This window comes from Nyctibius grandis, chromosome 8 (genome assembly GCF_013368605.1).
Source record: "Nyctibius grandis isolate bNycGra1 chromosome 8, bNycGra1.pri, whole genome shotgun sequence".
Lineage (NCBI taxonomy): Eukaryota > Metazoa > Chordata > Aves > Nyctibiiformes > Nyctibiidae > Nyctibius > Nyctibius grandis.
In genome coordinates, this window is record NC_090665.1 from 37974839 (window position 1) to 38001858 (window position 27020).

The 27020-nt window shown below is 49.4% G+C and overlaps 1 protein-coding gene across 1 annotated transcript in view; it reads left to right on the forward strand.

Annotated features, from left to right (window-relative positions):
- PTPRF (protein tyrosine phosphatase receptor type F) overlaps positions 1-27020 on the forward strand; it is a 255569-nt gene that overhangs the window by 189173 nt on the left and 39376 nt on the right. The window contains exons 12-19 of the mRNA XM_068406730.1: positions 2670-2863; positions 9549-9575; positions 11866-11983; positions 14238-14816; positions 15452-15549; positions 21459-21712; positions 22406-22496; positions 25487-25699. Of these exons, the coding sequence (XP_068262831.1) occupies positions 2670-2863; positions 9549-9575; positions 11866-11983; positions 14238-14816; positions 15452-15549; positions 21459-21712; positions 22406-22496; positions 25487-25699 (1574 nt within the window). The remainder of the gene's footprint in view (positions 1-2669; positions 2864-9548; positions 9576-11865; positions 11984-14237; positions 14817-15451; positions 15550-21458; positions 21713-22405; positions 22497-25486; positions 25700-27020) is intronic.

A 27020-nucleotide genomic window follows, 5' to 3' on the forward strand; every position in this document is an offset into this window, starting at 1 on the left:
TCCCAGCGTGGTCCCACAAGGGTGCTGTGTGTGTTAGCAGTGCTTCCTGTGCATGTGAGGAGGCATTACATCGCTTTGCCATTTTGAGTTTCTAGTGTTTGGTGGTGGTGGTTTACATTTTGCTAAATATAACATGAGTTCTCCCAGCCAAAGGCTTCTCTCGCATTGTGAGATCAGGACTTAAAGTTTACTTGTTGACCTGAAATCCAGCAAACTAAAGAGGGGGAAAAAAAATCCATTTGAAACTTGTAGATATCACAGGAAAGCTGCTTCCTGCCCCTGCTTCCAGGCAAGCCGCAGCTTATGTAAATCTGCTCTTCCGCTCAAGAGTCGGAATATCACATGTACAGAACACTTTACTGGATACGACAGCTTTAAAGAGAAATTGCTTTGTATTAGCAGGGCTGTCAGTTACGTCATCACGACTTAAGCCATTTCCTTTGAAAGTGCCAGAGCTCAGGGTGACAGCAGGAGCTTCCATGGCTTCATGCTGACCCCAGAAGCTGCAGATTTAATGGCAGAAGAAAGAGATGCAGCATCCAGGCAAAGAAAGGATGATCTCCGCATTGCCCAGTCAGTGTAGCAAATTGAAACCAGACATGTTACAGTTTCCCTAAATGGGCTGCCCCTGTCCCCGACGTCTCCCTTGGCTCTGGAAGTGGCGTCTGGGAATGCTCGCTGACTGCATTCCTGGGCTGGCAAACACATCTGCGTGTGTCCTGCTGCCTGTATTGTTTGCTTCAGTTCTCATTCAGGAGAGTTGTAGCCCAGGGGAAGCTGCTACCCCAGAAATGTCGCAACAAGCTCTCTCAGTTAGTTTTTGGGCACTGTGGTTGGACGTTCCAGTTCAGCTGTCAGGAGTGATTTCATATCCCTCCGACATGCTGATGCTCAGTAGATACCCATGATGAAGGAATGAGAAATGCTAAACTGTGATCTGAAAACAAATTTAACTTGCCCTGTTTGGGTCTCAGATGCAGCACATGCTTCCCATAGTGGGGTAGGATAGCACTCCTCGAAACACTCTGGTCTGTTCACAGTCACATCTTTTCATGTCCCTGCAACGTCCCCGAATCATGTCCTGCTGAGGCCTCCTGCCTTCCCTTGCCAGCAGAGCTTGACACAGCTTCTGTCTGGTTCTCAGGGCAGATCTTGTTTTTCACTTGGACTCCCAACTGTGTGTGTGGGCAGGTGTCTTGCTAGGGCAGGAGAGCCCTGTGGCTTGTGCAAGGTCACTGCACTAAGTGAATTGTGGATTACAGCGTAGGCTGCTCCAGCCAGAAGGTGGTAACTATTCAAGCACAGCCCCCTCTATTCCCATACTTTTAGCTAGCCTCATGGTGCTAAAATGTTCCATTCCCCCTTTCTCTCCTTTATTTAATTATCTGCAATTAAGAAGGACATCTGGGGAAAATAATGAATTGCCCTGCGGCTTGAAAACTGTGCTTACCTGCTGGGTAGCTGTTTCTTCCCATCTAGTTGGTTGAAATAGCAATAGTCATTATGTCTGCTTGTCAGCTAGCCACCCCTAATTACCTAATACTGATTATTTCTTGCTGTGTTGAGAATTGGGGCACACGGGGCACCAAACCCCTGGATTTTCCCAGGCAGTGGAGAGTGGGAAGGAGTCCTGCAGTAGGGGTGCTAGGATGGAGCCCAGGCCCTTCACTTGGGTGCCGGATACTCGCGTAGCAGCAGTGTCCTCTGCAGGGAGTGCCCACCTCTGCTCCCAGCTGCTTCAGCTGAAAGGAGCTTTCCAGGAGCAACTGGGAGGCTAATTTTTTAGCATTGACGTTTTTGTCATAGTCAGTGCAAGAGCAAAAAGTAATAAGGAGGTAATTTTTCCAAATGGTAAATAGGGTATAAATATATTTTTAAACGGGCCTCACCTTGCAAGAAAATTGATATTTTCTGGACAGTGTAATTTTTCATTTTATTATCAAAAAGCATTCAGCTAGCCGTGCATGAAATACATTCCCCAGAGCTGTCACAATCCCCACGGGCCCCTTTATCTGGCTGAGTTCAGTGACTGCTGTCTCTGAGCTCTGGGTTATTGTTTTAGGATGGTGCTTTTCCCTCTCATTAACCTCTTGCTGTCACAGGGGAAGAGCACGTGTGCACTCTGGCTGGTGGCAGGTACCAGGGCTTCCCGCAAGGCAGGCTTGGCACCCAGTCACGCTACCTGGGGCTGTTGGACTGTGTTTAGATGTACGCAGAGGGATCTGAGAGGAGGTGGTGTGACAGGCAGGATGTAAAGAAGACTTCAAAACCCCTGCCTCTGCCTCAGGGCACCCTGAGCTGCAGGTGGTTACCATATTCTTTATATTCTTCTATATTCTTGTATTCTTCCTTGCTCCCCTGCTGATGGAGACGAGGGATAGATAGACCTTAGGTCTGATCCAGCACAGTGGCTTTTATTAGGAGTGCTCCTGCATATCGCTGTGTGGTCCTTCCTACTGAGAGTAACAAAAGCGCTTGGGTGCTGCGAAAGGGTTGGGGATATGCTCATGCTGGAAAACTGCAGTCTGACCTCCTGGGCAGGTAGAGGGAACTTGTGCCAGCAGGGCCATCCTTGCAGTGACGTGGAGGGAAGGTAGCAAAGGAGTGAGAGTCAGATGACAGTGGTTGTGTGTGGTACCTGCTAACTGTCTGTCCTGTGTGTGTTACAGTGCCCAGTGCCCCACCGCGAAAGGTGGAGGTAGAGTCTGTGAATTCGACTGCCATCCGGGTGAGCTGGAAGCTGCCCATCTCCAACAAGCAGCACGGGCAGATCCGAGGGTACCAGGTTACATACGTGAAGCTGGAAAACAACGAGCCCCGAGGGCAGCCAGTGATCAAGGACGTCATGCTGTCGGAAGCACAGGTACAGTGTGGGGACCACGGGCTGGTGGGCATGGCACCTTCCCTCTCCGCAGAGGGCCAGGCTGGCTGGATCCAAGTATTTTTTGGCCTCCTTTTGCAGCTCCAGAGCATGGGACTCAGCCCTGCCTGAGCAAGGTGAACAGTTTATCCCTGAACTGTGGCTTACAAATGGGTAAAAAGTTTAATCGGGAAAGGATTGCTGTAGGAAAGATGATGTATTGGACAATGCTCCTCTCTTACCCCTTCTCTAACATGCACCTGTATTTGCCTGCCACATTCTGTGCAGAGTCCAGCTGGAGCAAATTGTGTTTTGCCAGTCAGGTTATAAACCATTGGAGAGTTTTAAATAAGCCTTGAGTCTGCTTCTTTCAGGCTGCTGACTATGTTCAGGGCGAAGCTTCTCTCTCAGCAGAGTCCCCTGTGGTGCTACCTGTGTGTGGGGCGTGGGGTGGCTCTGCACTGTTGGGTGGGCACAGCAGGCCAGGCAGGGCAGCCCTCCTCTGGCTCAGCAAAGCCTCCCTTCCCTCCTGCTTTTGCAAGGCAAGGACTTGACCTTGCATTGTCGCTTGGAACCAAACTGTCAGTGAAGCCAACTGAGTCTGGGAAAGACTAGGGGGGGAAAAAGAGTGAGGTGCAGGCCTGCATCGCCTGTAAATGACTTTGCCCTCTGCAATCCCTGGACAACAATCTGCACATATTTATGCGATCTCCTGGATACCTGACCAGCTGTGAGCTGGGGCCCTGTTCCCACACAGTGCTCCAGGCATGGTTATGCACTCTGCTCAGCCCAGCAATGCATAGTTGCCTCCTTCCCCGGGTCCAGGGAAGTTTTTGGTGCCCTGTCTGCGATGACACACAACTCTTCTTTGGAGCAAGGGTCCTTCATCCTGGATGACCCATGCTGTTCTCAACAAAGATAATCGTATAAATGAAGTACAGGATCTGCTACTGTTGGAAGCAACGAGTAATCGATTCAGAGCTGGCTTGCTTGAATGATGCCCAATATAAATACTGGAGAGCTGCAACGATTAATTGATCTGTCTCCTGAACGCAGCTGTGAATCATTTATACGTTTGTCAGTGGGGAGCGCAGTGCACAGAGGCGGCTTTACTCCCCATTCATATTCTGAGGGATAAAACTCAGTAATAATGTGGAAGGGGAAAACTTTAAAGAGAGAAAATGCTTTGAGGGTCCTTGCAGTGCTGTCTGGGGCACGTCTCTGTTTATGTTTCAGATGTTGCTTTATTTTAGTCATTGGAAAAGCTGCTTACTGCCCTTTACTTATTCCAGGAGGATGTAATCTTCTGTGTTGTTTGAACAATTGATGCTGTGTTGTTCAGCTGGAGTTTGGAGTTAATGCGTTGGTCCCAAGCGTAGGTGGGCAAAGTTGGCAATGTTGTTCTTGTTGGTGTTTTCAAATATTTTATGCTTGCCCAGCCAGTTCTGCTTTCACTCCTTACTCATACATTTCAGAGGGAGAAACCCCATGCTAATGTGCAGGAATGAGGGTGCCAGAGCCAGAAACTTTCCAGGGAGTGCTGGATTTTGCATTATTTTGAATGTGTGCATCAAGGAGACAAGCTGCTTGAAGTTTCCTGGCCTGTCAGACCACTTACCAGTCTTTCGTATTTGGTGAATTTGTGTGGGAAAGTTCTTGATTTTTTTTTTCTGGTGAGTATGGTGCTGAACTCATCCGCTGTAATCCTTGGGTGGAAGTGAAGGCCAAAAGATAGTTGCCGAGAAGTGACTACTCTGAAGGAGTCATGTCACTCCGGAGATAAACTAATGATGACCCTGCGGGGAAGAGGTTTCACTGACTTGGCAGAGGAGATCTTTATTTCCCAAAAGAGTGAGGAGCAAGGCATGACCTGTGCTGTTGATGGAATACATTTGCTCCAAAAGCTGAAGAACCCTGTGAGAGCTGCCATCTTTCAGTACAGCAGTGCGTGTCTTTGCAAACAGCCAGATCAAACATTAATGAGTACTCTTGGAAGAGTTATTTTCTGTGGAAGAAAACAAAAAGATTCACTGGAACACCTGTCCCTGAAGGTCACAGGATGAAGATGGCCAGAATATAGCCACAGTTAGTACTCCTAAACATTCACAAACATTTATACCAGTGCACAGGGAGAGAATTAAACTGAAAATCTGGGGTCAGAGAAGAAATTCTCTGGACATGTAGGCAGAGCCCCTCCTCCTGCCTAGCCAGGCTGTCTGCTGATTTTGAGTAGGTATGTACCACATAATCTGCTTCCTGCAGATGGTATGAAGACACCGGTATTAAAGCTGACTCATGATTTTTCCTGATTGAAGATGAGAAATATAGTGAGAGTAAACAAAGATGAAAGGAAAAAGAAAAGGGAATGGAGATGTTAGCTATGCAGATAATACTGATTCTGGGTTTTCAAAACCATTTGAGCGGAAAGGACTAAACCATCAGCAGAGAAGTGGGAGCCGTGGTGCTAGAGAGATCACGTTTTATTTTACAGCCTTCTGCCTAGGGAGAGTAATCAGTTGTTAGGAAGGTCCTGCGATAGAGCTGAGGCCTCTCCCTCCCCTCTGTGGCTGCGCCTGTGACTGATTGCCTCCATCAGACTTCTCTGTGCCTTCCAGTCTGAGCTCTCACCTCCTACTGACAGACTGATGGACAAGCAAATGTGCCCATGCCCTGTGAAGGAGTGCTCAGGGAGAGCGTGTGTATCGCTGCAGGGCTGGGTCGGATACCCGCACCACCTCCTGCACAGGCCCTGCCCGTGATGGCTCTGCCAGGTCCCATGGTGGGCGATGGCAGAAGATTCATTTCTGTGCCCTAGGTCTTGTGCGCAACACATCCGAGCACCGAGAAAGCGCCTTTGAAAGGAGCAGGGGCACCAGTGCAGGGTCTCAGCTGCACTCCACCACTTTCGTACAAGTCCTCGATGGCTTGAGGGAGCAGAGGGGCACAAGTATTAGGTTCTTCAGGGGAGGGCAGGGACCCACCTGCTTTCATTGGTCTCCAATGCCTGGACAGCTGCAGTGTGTGAGGAGGAGCAGGGCTTGAGCCCCTCAATTCCTTCCCAGGTACCAGTCCTGTGTGCCCTGCAGAGCTCAGTTCTGAGCAGCGCCAGGCAGCAGGGCTGAGTCTGGAGCGCTGGGCATGAAGGGGGCAGCAGGGCCAGGGGAGGACAGGCCTTCCTGTTCGGGTTCCCATGCAAGCGTGACTGTTGTTTGCTCTTTCAAAGACAGGCAGCTAGACCCTGTGTGGATCTAGCTGTTGATCCGTTGTGTCCTGCTCCCAGACTGCTTATCCTCAGCCCAGACTGGAATGTCTTGAGGGGGGACTTTCTCACCATGCTACAATCTGGCCTCGACAACTGCTCCTGCCCTCGACTGTGCAGCATATTTACCAGGGAGCCTGCTGCCTGCATCTCTCTGGGGATGCGGCATGCACATTAACCTCGCTGCTTACAGCCCTGTGCAGACCCAGACTGCCCAGAGAGCTTTGCAGTGCTGCTGCTTCTGGGAGATGGCTGGGTACAGCTGAGTACAAGGAGGTCAGGCTTTGTGGAGGAGAGACTCCTGCCACCTCCTCCTCCTGCTCTGCAAACAGAGTCATGGCAGGGCAGAGGTGTGCTGCCCATGAGAAGGGTTGCAGGCTCACAGGAAGATTGCGTGGTCTTCGCAGGCGGCACTTCCCCATCCAGCATGCAGACCAAGTGCACGTCCCACCAGCTTGCTCCAGAAGAGCAGGAAGAAGTAACGGCAAGCACTTCAAGCTGTTGGATTAAGATCAAAGAAAGGGGAAGCAGAGACTCCTATTCTTCCTGGGCAGTGCCCACCCCAGGCATAATAGAGGAATTTACAGCCTCCCTCTTTTGCTGGGTGATAGTCAAGGATCTTTATCTGAATCTACTTGGAACAACTCCTCATGCATATGTTCTCGTCTAGGTAAGAGTCTGGCATGGAGGTGACGTGTACTCTTGCTTCGTAAGTAGAACAAAACTGAAGGGCATCATCCAAGAGGCATTTCCGTAATGGACAAAGGTGAAGTTCTGGAGCTCTCAGACCCCCCGGCACCCCACAAGCTGAGCACCTGAATTTACATCTGGAGTTTCACTGTTGCACTGCAGTCACTGAAGCAGAGAGGAGAAGGATCTGCAGGAAAACTGCAATATCCACTTCCCATAGCTGGGGCTGGTTAGGAGGGCCTGAGTCTGTCTTGTAAAAGAGCCATGGTCAGAGAAAACAGCCATTCCCTGATGAGACATGACTGCGCTGTGTGGTGTTGAAGTGTAAAATGAAACGTTAAGGCATTGCAGCTGCCATAAATACACACTGTTAGCTCTAGCACTTCCCTGAGCTATCCCGCCTCATGCACACACTGTCTGAGTTCTTTTTATGACAGCTCCTGGGCTTTTCAGATCAATTTGTCTTACTGACCAACCTTAAACAGTTAAGAAGCAATTGAGCTAGTGTAAGGAAGGAAATGTTTTGATCTGCAGATGATATTTTCCTAATGAAACTGAATTTATACCAGGGTATTTATGCAGGCCTGGCTTGTCAGTGTTACTCCTCCAACACATCAAGGCATTTCTTTGCACTCTGATCTGATGCAAGATTCAAGTTCACTGAAACATAAGAGCAAACAGAGTCTGAACATTAAAAGCTTGGTCTAAACTCCTCGTGGGTGATAAACTCCCTGCTGTGGTGTGAGATGCAGTAGCCTCCTGAGCCCAGGTCTGCTCCAGTGTTCATTGCAGTGGAGTGTCACCTTCTGCTCCTGCAGCTACATGGAGGCTAGCTGGGATGTTACCATCCACGTGGTCCCCGTCCATGAGGGACATGGTGTTGGAGCAGAAGTATACTTCTGGAAGAAAGAGCTCCCAGGTGTCATATCCTTCCTGTAGCAAGACTTTTGCCAGGTTTTAAATCAGCAGGGCAGAGTGTGTGGCTGTTGACCACAATGGGGGCTGGCTGGCGCAGGTAGGACGTCAACAGCAATGACTTGGGTTGAGCTAAGCATGCAACACTGGAAATAACACCAAGATGTGTGTGGAAAGAGGGCCTTTAGTGACCATAATACTTAGTGAGGGCCTTAGCTTTATAGGAAGTCTTTAGGGACAACTTGACCTCTTTGCTGAAAGTAATTTTTAAGATGGTTTAAGTGGATAATTCTCCTGCAGTCTCATGGCATCTAATAAGTGAACTATAAAATCTTAGAGGAGTGTTTCTCCAATAGGTGCTTCTTTCTGAATTTAGAGAATAAAATAACAAATTATTTGAAGGTATGCCATGTATTTTACTACTGAGGAGAGTACTCTGCCACTGTGATAGGCTGCAGCATGTGAAAGCTACCTCAAATAGCCTGAGTACAAAAGGCAACTTGTAGCTTTAATACCATTTAGTACTTCTGCCGCACTTGCAGGTTCCCGGGCACTTCAACAGCGTTAGCTGGGCTTCCCGGTGTCCTGAGGAAGTCAGTATCTGAGCACCATTTCACAGCTCGCAGCTCAGGCTCAGAAGCAAGGCTTGCTAAGGCTCACACTGTGAGTCAGGGGCAATAATACCTATCTTCCCCTTTCATCTCTGTGCTTGAACCCATCGACCGGTGCTTCCTCCAGGCAGATTTAGTAATCTGAGATGTAACGCATCACCTTGGCTGAGAGAGCTTGCTGTGATCTCTGCAAACCTTCCTTTGGTGCATCAACCACAAAGAACAGTGCTACGGGCACGCGTGGCAGCAGCCAAGGTCTGCTAAGTCTCACCACCCCAATGCAGCTTTGATGCCTTAGAAACCCAAATCCAGCCAGAAACCTGCGTGTTCCTTCTTCAGAGCCCTAACTGAGCTGCCATGGCTGGGAATCCACGTGAGCTTTTGCTGGGAAATGGGTTGTGTAGAAGTCTTACCTGCAGGGCTGCTCTTGCCAAATGAGTGTTTGCCATTTAGTGTTGTGTAATGAGGAGTGAGAAGCTGTTTCCTCAGTAGATGCACCAGTTTGAGCCTCGCTCCAAGCCACACAGGGCCATTGGAGAGGAGCAGCTTAGTGTGGAGCTCTGTGTAAGATCTCAGCCTCTCTTGCACTGTTTACAAGAGACATCATTTCTCTGTTTTCTGAGGTCCCCAAGAGCATTTTCTTGCAAATGATACAGGAAAGAGAAGCTCTGTAAATATTGCACTGGTGCCCCCCTGCAAAGAGTGCTCTCTGAGTTTTGTGTCTTTGGTTCTCAACAAGAGGTGATGGCTAGAGGATCGCTAGGACAGAAACTGGAGATTAGACCACAAAACTGTTGTGAGTGACTTGTGGGGCAGCAGTCAGCCCCAGAGCCTTGTTGGTACAAGCTGTCCCTTCTTGCTTCTGCGTGTGGAGGAGGCAGAAAAGTGCAAATAAAGCCAGAAGGGGAAAGGATTGCAAAGTTAGGAAGTGGTGACCTCTCCATCCATATGAGAAGGAAGCTATTCGCCCCTGTTTGTGTGAGTGATCTCAGACCTACTGCGCAGGCTAGCAGCATGTAGAAAATTGCTCTATGCCATTTCTTGCCTTGGCACAGCCTGTGCCAAGTGACCCTCTGTATATAAATGTTGTAATCCCCCCCAACCCAGTCCTGCTAACCCCTGCTGTTGTCGTCATCGTCATTCCCTTCCTACACGTTGCCCCTTAAAATTCTGTGTCTCCATTTTTCTCTCCTCCTTCCTTTCTCCCCGTCAGTGGAGAGCTGAGGACTCCGTCGACCATGTAAGTACCACTTGTGTGTATTCCAGGTTGGAAAAGAGGGGTTTGGTAAATCGATTTGTGAATTTTGTAGACAGAGTGCTGTCAAAACATCCCTTTCACTCCCTTAATGAGGCTGGAGAGTTACATTGTGAAACCTTCTACAAGCAGCAAATCCTGAGAAAATTGGCATTTAGATTGCTACTAAATGCAGAAAAGCAATTGACATTTCCCATAATCTGTATTTCCTGCTTGTTGCAGTGCAGTTTTAGGCAGGCTCAAGTGATCGACTCGGTAGGTGCATCCTACTTTCTGCAGTAGCTGGCCCACCAAGTTACACAGTGAAATTAGATATATAATCTTTAAACCACATTGATTGTAGTCATGAAAAATAACCTATACTCTCAACCGTGACCTTTGGCTGAAACACAGATAGTAATAAGAAAACAATCACATTTAAACAGTTAAATCCAATTTTTCCCACATAATTTTGAAATATAAATTCGGAGGAACAAACTAGAAAATGACCTTTTTAGAGTCAGCAATTCAATTACGTGCCCTACTGTGAGCTACCCCGGCACGATGCATTTCTCCTCCTGCTTTCTACAGAGGCTTCTTGCTCGGAGTGGCTTTGTCATGACAGCACTGTGTTTACATTATACAATCAGACCTTCTTTCATCCATCCCTTGTCTCTCTCCCCTCCTCCCAGCTCGCTTGCTTTGCTCCCGGTGGCATGCTTTTGCGTGAGAATTTCTCTTTGCATGGATTTGGGAGGAGTGAATTCTCTTGGGATGTTCAGAGTCTGCAGGTTTTGTGAGTGCTTCCCCCGCGGGTCCATTGGCACCGATCGGACTGTGCGTCCACTCACCCGCACACACGATCTGCTGCAGGGGCAGAGTTGGGATCGGACTCTGGTTCACACGGTGATTTTGGCGGGGTTCTTGTTGGTGCTTGTTGATTTTTCTCTGGGCTGGCTGGTTCCTCGATGGTAACACGGTAACTTTGATGAGTAAGCCTGTGCAGGTAACCTGAACCAGCAGCACTGACTGGAAATCAGCAGGTTTAATAGCGTGGGTGTTTGTGCGAGTGGGTGATGGGAAACTGGCTGTGCTCGGAGAGCAACCGCAGGCGCCCCTTGTATCCCCAAAGCTGGCAAGGATCCCCCAGGCAGATATTGGACCCCTGGAGCAGCCTCTAACAGTGCTCGTGCTGCCTGTCCCCAGTGACTCAAGCTTAACTCTCTCCATCTCTGCTCTTCACCTTGTCTGAAAGGGTAAATAACCAACGCGGAGCCTCTGCCTCCTTCCCAAAAGCTTCCCCAGCTCCCTGTCCAGCCCAGTTGTTTCTTGCTCCCTGACCTGATGGGTTATTAGTGCTAACAGCCCTGGTCCCTTTCACAGCACCTGCAGACGAACATAGTTCACGGGTACCTGCCCTGAGCTTGCAGAGAGCTGCTGGGAGCCGCTGAGCTCACTGTGCTTGCTCGTTTGCAGGCCTGGCCAGCCGGGCTTGGCACGAGTCCTGTTGCCGCTGGAGGTGAGGAGGGAGGAGCGGTGCTCCCCTCTTTGATCTCAAATTGAAGTGCAGAGCTATGCCCTCCTCCTGCCCAGAGGAAGCCAGAGCATGCAAGGGTGCTAGCACCCTGCCGAGTACGCCTTCCTTCCAGACCTCACATGGCGCAGGGTTTTCCCTCCAGGTCTTGCCAACGCCTTGCGCTGACCCCATCCCATCCTTACAACGCCGTGCCTGGCAGGGAGGGTGAACACGGTGCTGTAGTGCTGCAGGTGCTCCATGCCTGGGGCCCCCACCCCTGCATTGCCTCTCTGTGCTCCCTGCGGCTCTGCTGCAAGAGACAACTTTAAAAATCCCCCAATTAGCCCCCAAGAGGTTTCCACAGCCAGCTGAACTGGCTTTTGCTCTGGTTCACAGCTCCACAGTCCTCTTACTCTCAGGCTTGCTGTGGCAGGGTGGCTCTGGCTTCATGCAGGACCATCTCTGGAGTAGATCTCCCTCTTGGCAGAAGCCGTGGGAGAGCACAGCTGCTGTCACAGGTTGCTGGTGGGTCCCTGGAAAGGCCAAGTGTTAGATGCAGGGGTTGAAATTAAGCAGGTGTGTTGGAGTGGCTGCCATTGTTGTTTGCTGTCTCTGTGCGAGACGTGTGTGCTTGAGTGCGATGCGCGAGTGTGAGCCAGCGAGTGTGTCGGTGTGTTGCTGTTGGAGACACTGACCCCAGTGCCCTCCTTTTGCTCACTCCAGTAACAAGTATTTGCTCTTCTCGTTTACCTCCTCTCTGCCTCGTGGATGCGCTCCCAGGAGACAGTCATTGGAGGCCTGCTGCCAGAAACCACCTACTCTGTCACAGTCGCTGCCTACACCACCAAAGGAGATGGTGCCCGCAGCAAGCCAAAAGTCATCACCACCACAGGGGCAGGTGAGTGTGGGGAACGGATGCCACAGCCTCGTAGGGGTGGTGGTAAAACCTCCCAAGAGGTGCATGGGGAGTATGGCCAAGGCACCTGTACAGCAGGAACCGAGAGGGCTGGAGGCGCTGCAGAGGTACATACTCTTGTGATCTCCAGCCCTTACTTTACAGGCTTTGCCACTGGATCACCTGAGCAAAGTGCAGCAAATAGATGGGCAGACACTGCCAGGGCCCATGAGAGAGCAATGAAACTCCTGGGTCTGAGCTCATCTGCATAGTCCAGAGACCTGGGAAGAGGAAGCCTGAAAGTCCAGGCCCTCCCTCAGCTTTGAAGTCATGGCCTGTCCTCACCTTGTTCCCGTAGGCATGTGCCATTTCTTGCTTCATGTGGTGTCTGCAGTGCTGCCTGGGATGGCCCCTGGCACAGAGGGCTCCTCAGAGGTGCTTCTCAGCTCCCACCCCAGCCATTGCTACTGCTGCCTCCCCGGGCTTACACAGCTGAGCCCGGCTGCTCCTAGAGCCATGGTAAAATCTGGAATGCAACAAATCCTGCCATAGGAGTGCTGCGGACACAATTTCTAGGTCCTGGTAATCCCAGCTGGTTCAGTTCTTCTATCTCAGTAGAGACTCATACTCTGTGCCTAGTGCAACACAGGAGCCTCAGCCCGGAGCAGGCGCACCCAGGAGTTCGTCAGGTGCTTTCCTCCGGATGCGGTCAAGCTTGCCTTTGGCGGTGGCACCAACTAGTTGACATTGTCTTGTCCTCGATTTCCACTCACTAGACCTGTCCTACAACCGATAATCCTGCTGCTTCCTCATACCAGCCGCAGGAACAGTATTCACCACTTGTTATTATGGGAATGCAGCTTGTGCAAACTGAAAACGTTTGTTCACGGTGCTTTTAAACAAGGAACAGCTTGCCATCTCCTCTGCGCTGCATATGGGGAGCTCCAGAGGTAGTTTCCACTGTCACAATCTCAAATGCCGTCTCCCTTGTGCCTTGCCACGATGCATGCTCTGTTCATCAAATTGCTACAGCTGTCCTATAAACAGGGAAAGCTTCCTAAACATCCCAGTGTTGCACTGTAAACCACAGTGGGTCTTCCCATGTTATGATGCACATTTAAAGTTAATATTTGGAATCAGCTTTGAAAATAATGTGTCCCTTAATACTAGCTGCTGTTACACATTGTATTATGAGTGCAAGGAGGATGGCACTGGCGGTGGAAATGTAATTGTGCGTCTTAAATACCTACAAACCACCCCCAGAGCTGCCTTTTTGCACAGGCTCGTCTGCAGGCTTGACCTCAAAGGGGAGTGTTGGTATCGCCCTCTGATGGCAAAATCGGGGCGTAATTCTGTCCCATACGTTTTTCTCTTGTGCTCATCTGTGGGCTTATACATTTCAAAACTGTGCAAGGATATTTAACTAGGTTGGGCTACAATCCCATTTTCGTTTTCATATCAATGGCCCCATCCCTCTGATTCTGAGTATCTTCCCTATCAGTCGATTTGTTTACAAATCTGTGCTGATGTGAAGTGAAGACACATCCTTTTTTTAACTGAAGGAGATCAAGGTATTAAAACATCAATTTAAAGCCATCAGTTCCTAACCAGTGACGGCAACACCCATTGACTTACGCAGCATAAGCAAAAATCCCGTGGAACGCTTGTGTTCATCTGTCACATCGTCACTGACATCACGAATCTGCTCATCAGCTAAGCCAAAATGTATTCTGATGGCAAACAGCCCGCCCCGCTCTGCTCACTGCCTCTGCAGATGGTAAAACTGCAAGGTTTCAGGATGAAATTTGTCTGCCTCCAGACAGATCAGGGCGCTGGACTTGGGCTTCTGTGTGTCTGTTGTGGTACAGTGCACCGGGGCCAGTGTGGCCTGGTGCTGTGCACTAGCTGGAGTGTCTGAAGACCACTGATTGGGAGGACAGGCTTCAGATCTTCTCTGAGATAAATATGATGCTTAAACCTTTTCTGTAAAAGGGGATGAATTTTGGGGCTGAATTTATTGCCTGTTTAGATGGCAGCACATGGGAAAATGGCAGCCAAGAGCTGGCTGGCTCCAGCTTCCCTCGCGACTGGATTAGGGTCGGTCTGCCTCTATCCATGTGAATTGTCTGTCGTCCTCTTCACCCTGTTGTCTGAACTTTCCCACTTTCCTCAATCCTCACGGACTGAGCAGCACGGAAGCGGTCCTTCCTTCCCCTCCTGCCAGGCTATAGATGGTCATTGTGTGTTTATGTTGCAGTCCCAGGGAAGCCCACCATGATGATTAGCACGACAGCCATGAACACAGCCCTCATCCAGTGGCACCCACCCAAGGAGATGGTAGGGGAGCTGCTGGGTTACCGGCTGCAGTACAGACGTCTTGATGAGGAAAAGATGAACACGATAGACTTCGGGAAGAGAGACCATCACTACACTGTGACCAACCTGCACAAGGGGGCCACATACCTCTTCAAATTGTCTGCCAAGAACAGAGCTGGCCCAGGAGAGGAGTTTGAGAAGGAGATCACTACTGCGGAAGACGTGCCAAGCGGCTTCCCACAGAACCTGCGCGTGGTGGGTCTCACCACTTCCACCACAGAGGTTGCATGGGACCCCCCGGTCTTGGCAGAAAGAAACGGCAAGATCGTTAACTACACAGTGGTATACAGGGACATAAATAGCCAGCAGGACCTGGTTAACATCACCAAGGACACAAGTATCACTTTGATGAATTTGAAGCCTGATACCACTTATGACATCAAAGTGAGGGCCCGCACCAATAAGGGGGTTGGGCCGCTCAGCCCCAGCATCCAGTCCCGGACCATGCCTGTTGAGCAAGGTGAGTGCCCCTCTAACAAGCCCTAACAGCAAGCTCTGCCTTCAGGACAGGGATCTTTGCTTCAGTTCGTGAGGGTACGCTTCCCTTTGCTCTGACTAATGAGATCAGGTACTGTGTGGCTCCCTAGTGTAAAACTAGTTCGGTGAGGGGAGGCTAATTGGAGGTTTCCTTACAGTTGCCATTTGCGGGGAGAGGGGCGTTGGAGGTAGCTTAATTGCCTTTGTCACTCCACAGGCACACTTTGCTGTTTTATGTGTACATGAAAGGCTCTTGCTTGAACTGGAACAGGTGGCTGGGTAGGATCATCTGCAGATCCATTACCTGAGCACCACCGTTCTTTGATCATGGCAAAGGGCCAAGAGAGTGTGAGTGGAAGGGCGAGAGAGGAAGGCTACAGTTCAGTCTACGACTTCCTTTCTGTGATGCTGGATAGTCAAAAAGCAAAACTCCTCTGGAGACTGGAGACTTGGTAAAAAGCTGCTGCTCTTTTCTCCTCATCTCTTGCTTCTCTGCTGTAGCTGAACTCTTTGACCTCTGCTGCTGAGTTAGACAAAGAAAGACTTGGAGCCGAGCGGCTGCCTGGCTCTTTCCTGACTTGGCCTTATAGTGCTCAAATATCTTGTTTTTCATTTCAGTGTTTGCTAAGAACTTCCGCGTCAATGCTGTCATGAAAACGTCTGTGTTGCTGAGCTGGGAAGTGCCTGACTCCTATAAATCTGCAGTGCCTTTTAAGGTAAGGGTGGGATGCAGAAGACAGGGAGCTGCACCTGTGGCAGTGAGCAGGGCGGTGGAAAGCAACACACGATGTTTTCAGGCCATCAGACGAGAGACGAGCGGAGCAGGGTCACATTGCTCACTGGCCTGGGGTCTTGTGGAGCTCAGATCTCCAAGCCCGGGTTAGGTAGCCACTCTTGCTTTTGAGCACCCATGCAAGAACGATGGCACGCAGCAGAGCACACTGCTGCTTGCCTTCCCTCCTCTCGCTCTTCTTAGGCCAGAAAGTATTGTAGTTTTGTTGATTTCTTCTGTTTTGATGAGTTGTGGAACAGCCAGGAAGTACTTGGCTCATGGTAACAAACAGGAGTGAATAACATTGGTTGAAGCACACCAACAGGAAACACCAAGCAGTGAAGGCATGCGCTGGGCAGAGGGCAGTCTGAGGGTGAGGATGTCTCGGGGATTATGATATATATATATATATATATATATTTCTGTCTTCTCACCGTCCAGCTAGAAGCCTGTCTTGATCATAGCAACTTTTGCTAAGTATCCGCTTCTCCCTTGATAGTGCCCCTGAATTACTTGCCTTTTGAAAGGGAAATGGAAACTGGTCTGGCACCCCAAATTACTGACGTTTTTCCCATGAGCGGTTGCGGTGGTTGTTCACGCAGTCGCAAACAGTGCTTCACTCCTCCATCAACTTTCTCGAGTATCTTGTTACCTGGTATCACTCGGCTGGGGCCTACCAGTCAGGCTGTCCGTTGCAGGTCCCTGACAGTGGTTACACAAGCTTGTTGTGACGCCTGACTGGGAGTTGAAGCGTGAAAAGTTATAAATGTGATTTAATCGCAAGATATCACCAAGACAAGGTGGTCTGAAAACCAGCCAGTGAATCAAACTAAGAATGACTCTTTCTGCAACGTGTACTGTCTCAAACATTCGGATTGCCCTTATGAGTTACCTCAGAGCATCAGGGCAGATGCATAATCTCAGGGAGTGAAGGAGAGCAGCAGCATCACCCTTCCAGAAGGTGTTACAGATATGAGCAGCACAAGATGTGTCAGTGCAGCGGGAACGCTACAGGAATGGCTGCTGCTCTCTTTTCTCCAGCACTGTTCTGGATGTAGCGTGATCCACGCGTCTTCAGACAACACTGTGACCCAATGTCTTTCTGCTCTTGTCTGTCCCCCAGAGCGGATTACTGGTGTGGGTAAAAGACTAGAGTGTGGTGGAAATTTCTGCAGATCTCAGTGTAGGTTCACTCCCTTAAGAAACAAGACCAACTTGTCACATTGCCAAGGATAATCTTCCAGCCAGTCTCAGCAGCTATCTGCTGCCTCTGCAAAGGTGGCCAGGGGTGGGAGCAGTGTGACTTCCCTTCCCCCTTCCATGTTGCACCCTGCCATGCTGTGCATAAAGAGCAAACACAAGGCCTTCATGAGCTGTGGGGGATTCATGGCCAGGGGAACGAGGGGAAGGTCTTGAACTGCATCCACATCAAAGTGTGTGAGCAGCTCCCCTCCACTGCTGCTAACTCCCCTTGTTTAAATCCTGGAGCTGAATTACCGTGATCAATAGCAGACACTTGTTAACATGCAGAGTCTAGCTGATGCAGACAAGGCTTTTGTGAAGACCTTGTGGTATTCAAAGCTTTCCCAGATGTAGGGTGCATTAGGATCAGTGTTCAGATATCTGGCCGCAAGGAACTTCACAGAGCCCTGTTACTTTGCACTCTGCTGAAGAACCAGTCTGCTTCATCTTGCCTTATTCTTGTGGCACAAAGCCCGCTTCTCTTGTCTGACAGCGCGGTGCTGGAAAGGGACAGCGTGACCTTTGGAGCGTTACTGCCACATAAGGATGGTGGAATGGTTGGAGGTAGCCAGGAGCCAAGGGCGTAATGCTGATGCCTTGTCTGGGCCTTGTAGCTGTGGTTGCTTACACAGACGGTGACTCAGGGTCTGCCCCTGCTGCTCGTTAACCCTCAGATGACACAGGAGCAGATGGCATTAGCCACTTGCTAACTGAAGAGCAGTCATGCAAACGAGAGCGTTACAAGGATATTTCTGTAACAGTGTCTTCTTTCTATTAATATTCCCAGACTTGCAGACACACAGAAGTCAAGGCCAGGAGTTAAGAGGGTCAGCTGCGTGTCGCTGACTGTGCCACTCGAAAGAATCCTTAACCTTCAGGACTTTGTATTTTTATAAACAAGGTTCACCTCTCTCCTCTAATTCAGGCACATGGGATGCTGAGGCCAGAGCCTAATACTGTAGCCAGCATAGCAGATAAATCTCCATGGGAACAATTAGTATTATCTACACTTGATAAACAGTCTCATGCTAAATCTATGTCCCAAAGGGTGTCATATTCTACTTTAACAGATTTAATTAAAGTAGATATTGTTCTGACAACAAATAGTGAGGCACAGGCAGGACTGGTGCTATTTTTTTAATACAGGATGAACTGAGACCTTAAGAGTTTTCATTGCTACCAAATCAATAATGAAGGTTTGAGTTCTCTTTGGGGAATTTTCACAGCTTCTCCTGGTCCAGGAGATAAATTCCTTGTAAACTGTTGCCCAGCAGTTGTGGTAGAGCAGAGGTACTATTCCTTCTCTCTTCCAGTGTGCTTGCAGAAAGCTGTTCAGGAGCTTTCATGGAAAGTGCAAGATAGATACAACCTTCTCCTTGGGGAAACTGCACTTTTCTGAGACACATTCTTCAACTTAAGAGCAGAACAGAAGGCAGCATCACAAGGTATTTTACAAATGGGGAGAAGGAACACCTTTTGAAAATTATGACGATACAGGTTCAGAAATAACCCCTGAGAATACTGGGCAGAGCTTTCTCACAGTGTGTCCCACAGAATGTAGTAATTACTCCTACCCCAAAAAACGGCAACCTTGTCTACTTCTCCATCAAGTAGTTATCTTTTCCAGTGTTGCACACTACATGTCTTTTCATCTTTTAGTTCAATACATTCTTTACTGCCTTGAAATCAAGCAGCAGACCTTCAGCAGTGACATTTGGACCCACCTAGCTTTGCAGATCTTCTTTTGTGAGTAAGAGCAGCACAAATGACATTTTACAGCAATCTATGGGCTAGTCAGCAGTGTTTGGCAGTTCAGAACCCTTGGGCCAAATTTGCTGCTGACTTAAGTAGTTACCAATGGACCATGATGCACCCTCTAAATAGCATTCCTGATTGAGCTGCTGGGCATCTTCAGCTGCACACGAATGACTGTTTCTGAGCCCTTCCATTGCAAGGTTTCTGTAGAGGCCTTAACTAATGGTGCATAATATTTGAGAAGACAATGTGTTATGGCAGGTAAAGGAACGCAGAACTGCCACAGCAACTGTGAAAAGGAGGGATGGTGGAGAATGCTTCAGGAAAGCATTGCAAATGCCAATTTCACTGTCTTTGAACACAAATTTCTGTGCATGGCAGTAAAAATCATCATCTGGTGTCAGGACTGAATCGAGGACTGTGTCCTGGCCTTTTCCAATGCAGAGCAAGCAGGGAAATGCTGAACTGAAGTGCCTGACCAGCTCTTCTGCCTCCTCTCACTCCAGGAGAACAGCTATGTCCCCAGCAGATACCTCACGTGCAGGCAGTTGGTGGGTGAGTGTCTTCCCTAGAGCACACGCAGAAGCAGTTGGTGATACCTTTATTAGGGAAGACTTCATAATGAGAAATCTCAGTTGGGAGGCAATGGAACTCATCGTGGGCTTTGCATCCTTCCAGCATAGTTCTTAATGGTGGAAGTTTGGTTTTGTTCAAGTATCTGTTGGAGCACATGAAGTGAGGTCCTTCTGCTCCCTCAGGACACCCCCGACTTGCTTTCATTGGGAATATCTGGACCTGTACTATTGCAATGTCATTGCAAGGGGTGGTGCTGGGACAGACAGCAAAGCTGCTAAGATGACTTGAAGTCTAGCGCTTCTGTCTTTGTTGTGCCTACTTCTGTGACAGAGCAGGGTGAAACCTGCCAAATAAGTATTTGATATTCCATCACCATGAGAAGCATTTCTTCACTTTAGCTTTTTGCACTCACTTTAGCACCCATCTGATGTACATGTCTTTGGAGAAAGGGATTAAAGCTCAGGAGAAAATATCTTCAGAGGAGTCAGAGCAGAGAACAGCTCCCTCCAGCCATCCTACCTTTGGCAGCCTTTCCTGCACGTGGGGCAGCCAGCAAGGGCTTTGTCCCTGCAAACCTGTTGTTTACTTTTGCAGTTCATTCCTGAAGATTGAAGCATGTCGACAAACAAGAGTGATTGCATCTCTTCTCCATTGCTGGCTTCTCACTGCTGCTCTGTTACCTGTTGGGAGTCTCTTCTCAGCAGCAAAAAAAGCTGGGGCTCTTTTCCTGTCCTGACCTCCATGCAAAGTGACCTGAGGAGGATTTGGAGCATGCTGTGGGTATCACTGTTTCGATAACACAAAAGCAGAGCTGCAAATTCCAGGCCCAGTCTGGTCCCTGTGTTCTGCTGTTCTTCAGATTTCTTCCCAGGGCCTTCTTCCAGCTCCAGCACTAAGTATTAGAGCAGTGTTAATCAGCTGCCCTTGTCCCAGTGAGCCAGCAGCATTTTGCAGATTTCTGCCACCTGCTAAAAAGGTGACTTGGAAGGAAAGTTTGGTCCCTCCCTTGCTGCCTGCATCAGTCTGAACAGCAGGCTCAGCTGGTGAAAAATCTGGTTTACTTCAAGTAATTTTTCTTCCAGAGAGCTGTCTTCTCTCTTGGCCACTGTTGGAAAGAGCACGTTTTACTGTGTGGTCTTTGCCTGTGGCACATAATAGCTGCCATGGTTTAACATGCTGCAGCTCTGCCATTGTCAGTTTTTGGCATGCTGTGTCTCTGCACCGCTATCAGGAATCGAGCACTCCCCTGCCATGCTGGACGGTCACCCGGTGAAAGGAAACATGCTGGTTAATCACAGCTGGGGCACAACCTCTGGTCTCTCCGGTTCTCTACACCCCATTTGTCTCTGTCTCCAGCAACCGTTTCAGTTTCTGGCTTTGCAGAGGCAGCACCCAGGGTTTCAGGGTACAGGGGTTGTTCCAGCAGGATTGGGATTGAGGTTCCCAGGGCAGATGGGCTGTTTGGTGCGGCTAATACAGCAGTGCCCATGGCTGCTGTGCACTGGGGGAGAAGGGCGGGGAGGGGGGGGAATCTCTTGCGTGGGTGCTGCCCCAGGGCCACGAACAGCTCTGCCCTGCCCTGCGCTGCCCAGCAGCCCCTCGCTGCAAGCGCAGCAGCAAAAAGCGGCGCTGATCTCCTGCCCACAGCTGGCGCGGCACCAGCATCTGTTGTCATGGCAACGGGGTGTCACACCTGCAGAGACGCTGTTTCGGGTACCAGTTTGTGAGCCCTGCACAGGATTTTTCAGGTCATTGGTTTGGCATGTGACCCCCCTCCAGTCACCTTGCTGGGAGGGGGATGCTCTGCATTAACCATGCGATCAGGCATCAGCTGGTGGACGCAGGAGTGACACCAATTTAAAGCAGACGGGATTTTACACCAAGAGCATATTGTGTGTTGTAGCCTCGTGAGACAAGAAACAAAGACCCATTCATCTCCACGCGAGGGCAAAGCACAGCCATCTGGATTCCTCCCCCGAACCGGCGCTGAAAAGCAGCGCGTGTGGCACCGCCAGCCTCAGTGCTGGCGCCGGCCATCCGAGCTTCGCTGAGATGACCCTCTCTGCTCCATCGTTGCGAGGCGCAGGGAACACAGCTCAACCCTCTGCTGAGGGTTGCTCTTCTTTAACTAAAGATTTATGGTTGTTTACAAAGCGCACAGTAGCTGAACCACCTGAGGGAGGGCCCAGAGCCAAATTGTCGTCTCTAATGCTGCTATTTTGAGTTTGAGTTTTCATCAGCAGCTGTCGGCTGTATGAGCGTGTCCTTTTCCCGTTTCAGATTCTGTACAATAGCCAGAGTGTGGAGGTGGACGGCCACTCGATGAAGAAACTCATAAGTGACCTCCAGCCAGACACAGACTATTCTTTTGTGCTAATGAACCGCGGAAGTAGTGCTGGGGGGCTCCAGCACCTCGTCTCAATCCGCACTGCTCCTGACGTCTTGCAAAGCAAACCCATCGCTGCAAACAAGTACATACAGGAGGGAAAATTCACTCTCACCCTTCCCAAAGTCCAGACCACTGTGCCAGTTAGGTAGGTGCTGTGCCTGAGTGGAGAAGACAGGGTGGGAGGCTAGAGGTGGGGAAAAGGGCAGGGCAGCCCTCTGCCAACCTGTGGATTTTGTAACCTGGGAGTGACTTTCCGAGCAGGCTGTGGTACAGAGCCAGGTATTTACCCATAACATGGGATCACGCTGCTGGCTCTTTTTGAGCAAATATTTATGTGCAATAAAATTAAGACAATTCTCTGACAGTTTGCCCTCACCCTGGTGGGCGCACTCCAGATGCTATGAGCAAAAACACAGTTGAAGATCAGGAGGGACTTTCTCTGACACTGTATAATATCCTTTAAATAAATAATGCCTAAAGTCTCAAGGAGATTAAAAAAGCGAGTTTGTGGAAGTCTTATTCGTTACTGTGGTATCCTTGTGCTGAAGCACAATTCCCCCAGGGTTCTTGCTACAATCCGATTACATAAATGTCCTTCTCACAGCCCCTACACCACCCTCTGGAGCACAGTCTGTATATCTTCATTAACCTAATAAGCATTAATGGGAGTGTTCTCTGGTGCAGCTGGGAAACCATCCTCTTCCTTACTGAACCCTTTTACTGCTTAGAGGGCAGGGAGAGGAGCAGGTCGTCCTGGGAGGCATATGGCATGTGTTATTCAGTGACCTGCCAGAGAGATGACTTAGTGTCCAGTGCTTATGCTTTCCTTCCTTCCCAGGTGGTACTACATTGTGGTTGTGCCAGCGGATCAGAGCACTAGCAGCCCAACTGCTCGGTGGCGGACACCTGATGAGATGGAGCTGGACCAGGTAGGAGTCTGTAGCAGCTGCTCTGATGGAAGTGGCTCCCAGGTGGCCCGGCACACTTTGCCCATGCCTTCTGGCAGCAGCACAGGTGCAGCAACATAGGTGCAGTCTGTATGTGAGAGATGGGGGGGCTGTGGGATCTGCGGTGCCCATTCAGCCTTTCTTGGCCGGTGACAGCATGTAGGAGGGAGGCTGGAGTCAAGCAAGGGAGGAGCCACCTGCCAGAATGTGCCCCATTGGGAGACCACACTTCAGTGCCACAAGAGCTCTGGCAAGGACAGATCCTGTCTCAGGTTGTATGCTCTTTGTGGCCTTTTTCAGCTGAAGCAACCATGCTGATTTTGAAAACAAGCTAGGAGAGAAGACTATTGTTTTCAGTTTATTAAGCTGTTCTGTCAGGAGGCTTCTCTCTCTCTGATAGGACCTACGCCCACAATTTGGATAGTTTACTCTAGTATCTAACAAAACCTGTAAAGCTCCCTTCACACTTTCTTGTTAAAGGCTTTCAGCATTCACCAGCCCATTCACCCCAAGATGCAGCTTATTCTGTGCAGGAATCCTCCAACACCAGTAGCACGGTACATGTGCGGGTGTCAGAAGAGTCCCACACAAGGGATTTGTGGGCTCTTTCTTTGCCACACTCACCAGCACCCCCAAAGTAATAAGGAAAAATTCCAAGAAATCACACACAGAAGCGTCCATTAAGAGAACAAAGTTGCAAGCTTGAAGCACTCAGAAATTACAAAGTGTTAGAAGCTGTAAGTCAGCCCTTGCTTATCATTAATCTTTAATTACATGATTACACAGTCTTTTCCATGGGGTCCCAGCTCACGCCCTGTATGGGTGGATCTGTTCTGCACATGAAGCACAACTGTGTGATGGAGAACCATCATCTGTAGGTCTCCTGCATCATTTCACTGCAGAAGTTGGAAGATGTCACAAGAAATAGAAAACTAGGATGAGAAAGTGTGGTTTGGTTTTGAGCTTTAGGTGGTTGAAAGGTATCAAAAGAACTGGTTTCTCTCTCTGTTTCACCCAGTCATGGGCAAATGATTTAAAACAAAATTTTCATTAGCAGCCACTGTCTTGCATGTTCTGGTTTTTTGGAGTGCTCAGTTTGAGATCCTGGAGCCTCATTTGCAAAGCCTAAGAATCCCCAGCTGCAGAGAAAGTCAATGGGAGCTCTGCTGGATACAGTCAGTGCCATAAAAAAAATGCTAAGTTTTCTTTAAAAACAAAACAAGCTGGTGTGTTTTCAATTTGACATTCAAAATTAGTGGACATTTTTTACATTAATGTCCCTGCGTCTCTGTTCTCCATCTGTAAAATTAGGATAATCGCTTTCATCTCACCTCATATGGGTGTTTGGAAGATATGATCATTAATGTTTGTGAAGCACTTGTAATATTATAGTGATCAGCACCATAGAAAAGCCCACGAGGAAATTATTAATTTTGTCTTCAGAGCTGGATTTGAATAGTAAGCAATAAACAAGGCCTCGGGCTGCATAATGCAAAGAAGAAAACAAAATATGGAATAGTTGCTCTTTGATTAAGCACTGTCTGTCCTGTGTATGAAAGAGAGCAGGGGAGTTACAGAAAAGATAGTGTGACCATGCAGTCAAGGATTGCAACGCAATGCACATACATAAGACAGCTGAATTAATTTTGCACAGGCAATATTAATTTTCTAATTTTTCAGGATCTGAACTTTGCAAGCCTTGCATTTCTTTTGGTGCACTCTTCTGGGGTGTGTGTTACCTATATAGGTGGCAGTACCATCCAGCAACCTCTGTCACAACTGGACCCCTGTGGTTTCATGCACATACAGCTGTGCTTTCTGCCCCAAAGAGCTTAGCTGTAATTTCAGCCAAGGTACCAGAGATGTGCGTAAGGAGCAAACTCCATAGTCCAAAGACTATCTTTCTGCCTTTTTCCCCTGCGGTTACAAGGACAGTTGTGAAACTGAGATTTCTTCATCCCTTTTTTTTTCTTTTTTTCTTTTTTTTGGTGATATTGCAATGACAAGCTGTAGCTTTCCTAAATTGCTCCAACATGAGTATTCATGAGAGGGCAAGGATGGGCTGTCGAGGGGAAAGAGTGGAGCTTGCCTTACCCAGCTTTTCCTCCTCAGAGGGAGTGAGCTCAGCTGAGCAGCATGGCTTTGTGTGCACATCACTGTCCCCAGCCCCACTGACGTCCCCTGTCTGCCCTGACAGTGCTGCACCGATACCTTCGTGTGTGAAATGTATTTCATGCCTCCTTCTTCATTTTAAATTAGAATTTCTGTTCCAAGCCTGATACTTGTTTTTATTCATTAGAAAAACATCTTTAAACATCTGAGAGTCTTTCTTAGAAGTGTAATTGAATTTTTGGGTGTTTATATCCTTTTTCATGAATTTGTGGCTGTCTATGAAATTTGCCATTTTTACTCTGAACATCCCATGAAATCTGTTATCATTCTGTGTGATTTACACAAAGCTCTGCCTGCAGCCCAGCAGCAGGTGAAATATCGAGGCACTGACAGAAGGGAAAGACACAGCAAATGTCACTTTTTCCCTATACATCAGCGTCAGCTGTAATTCGTGTCCAGTGTCCGCAGAGCGTGAGTTGCTGTCCATACTAATATTTGGGCCACAGAACGTGGCCCGGTTCCCTCGCAGCCCATTGGGATGCATGAACACGGGATGACAGGCACAGCCAGGCTGTCTCAACCCTAACACTCACCATGTCACCATCCCAGGGCTCAGGACTCTCCCAAAGCTGAGCTCCTGGCAGAGGTTCTTGCAGTGAGGGCCTGCAGATGGGTGCCCCAGCAATGCCTAAATGGATAACGCATCCCTCTGGTTTCTTTGTACCACCAAGTCCAAATCAAACACAGTATCTTTTCCTCCCTTCCCTTCCACCCTGCTGAGTCCTACAACCAGTAAGGTTACAGCGTAAGGCGGTGTCACGCTGGGCGAAGCAATAGTGGTGCACCTTGTTTGTCCCCAGCTGCTGGAGGCCATAAACCAAGGGAGTCAGAGCAGGCGCCAGCGCCGCCAAGCAGACAGACTCAAGCCCTACATTGCTGCTCAAGTGGACGTGCTGCCCGAGACCTTCACCCTGGGGGACGAGAAGAACTACAAAGGTTTCTACAACAAGCCCCTGTCTCAAGACCTGAGCTATCGCTGCTTCGTGCTGGCCTCACTGGAGGATGGAGACACGGTAAGGACTTTCTGCTGGGGGGGCACAGCCTTTCCTAGCAGAGCTGAGGTGGGCTCAGTGCAGGCAGGGTGAACGATTACTGCGAGCTGGGATGATGGAGTTTCCTCTGAAGAGAGGAAGGTGAGGCTGCATAGCTGGTCTCAAAAAGCTGAGGCAGCCGTGGGAGTTGACTTGATAGATGGTGTTTTTGGAGGGAAGTGGCACATATGTTTGACATGACAGATGAGAGTGGAGAGCAATGTCAACGCACGCGTTCTACACAAGCTCAGTTGTGGCTTGCTGGGCTGTGCCGTGCCCAGAGCAGAGCTTGACACATGGTTGGGATGGGATAAGTTCTCATTCTGCGTTGGTTCAAGTAAGTGATTGTGGAAAACAGCCCCTTGAAATCCTACCCTGCACAGTGGCTGCCGAGGCTCTGCGGTGAACAATGCTCCTGCTGCAAACCTGCCTTCACAGGCTCTGCTCTGCCCAGAACCTCGCTTCCAGATGATGTCTGGAGAAGCAAACCTGCCTCCCATTGCAGTGGGTTGTCAGCAGGGCAAAGCTGCACACTTGCCACTGCGTTAGGGATTGTTGCTCCTGTGTCTCTCCTTGCTAGAGGCAAATGGGCTGTGCCTTTGTCGGCAGCATGCTGCCAAGCACACGGGGCCTGGGCATGTGAAGGGGAAGGGAGTAGCTGATGCAATAAGCAGGGAGCAGCACGGCGAGACCTGTGCATCGGTGTCCAGCTGTAAACACAAAGGGCAGGAGTGGTGGTGGCAGCAGTAGCAGCGGCCAGTATGTAAGTAATGGAAATAATAGAGATGCACAGAATCCTTTGGTCGGCTTCCAAGCTGCGGCTTCCTTCCTCAGCCTCGTTTGCTTGTAATGGCTCATTAGGGCTGGTCAAGTTCTTCATTACTCATCCAGCTCACGTGTTCTTGTGGCAAGATGTGCACACTGGTGAGGGACGGAGAGTCACAGATTAACAGAAAGGTAAGGCAGAGGCCTCGGGATGTGCCATCCTGGCAATCCCTGTCAAGAAGAGATGACCCGAGCTAGTTGATCCCAGACTATCATTGTCATCTCCTCCCTAGCACAGATCTGCCACAACCCTCCAGTGAACCACCAGCCAGCAGAGTTATTACACCCTGCTCCTAGAGACCACCTTTCTGCATCCCCTGCTGCGTTGCACCCATTTTCATTTGAAGCATGAGGCACTCTGTCCAAGGCTGTGCACTATCTCCCCCACTCAGCTCCTCTTAAATTGCTTGCTGTGTCTCTAGTGTCAGCAGGCAAGCGTAACATTGCCATTCTTCAAAAGCAAAGGGGAGTGTGGTTG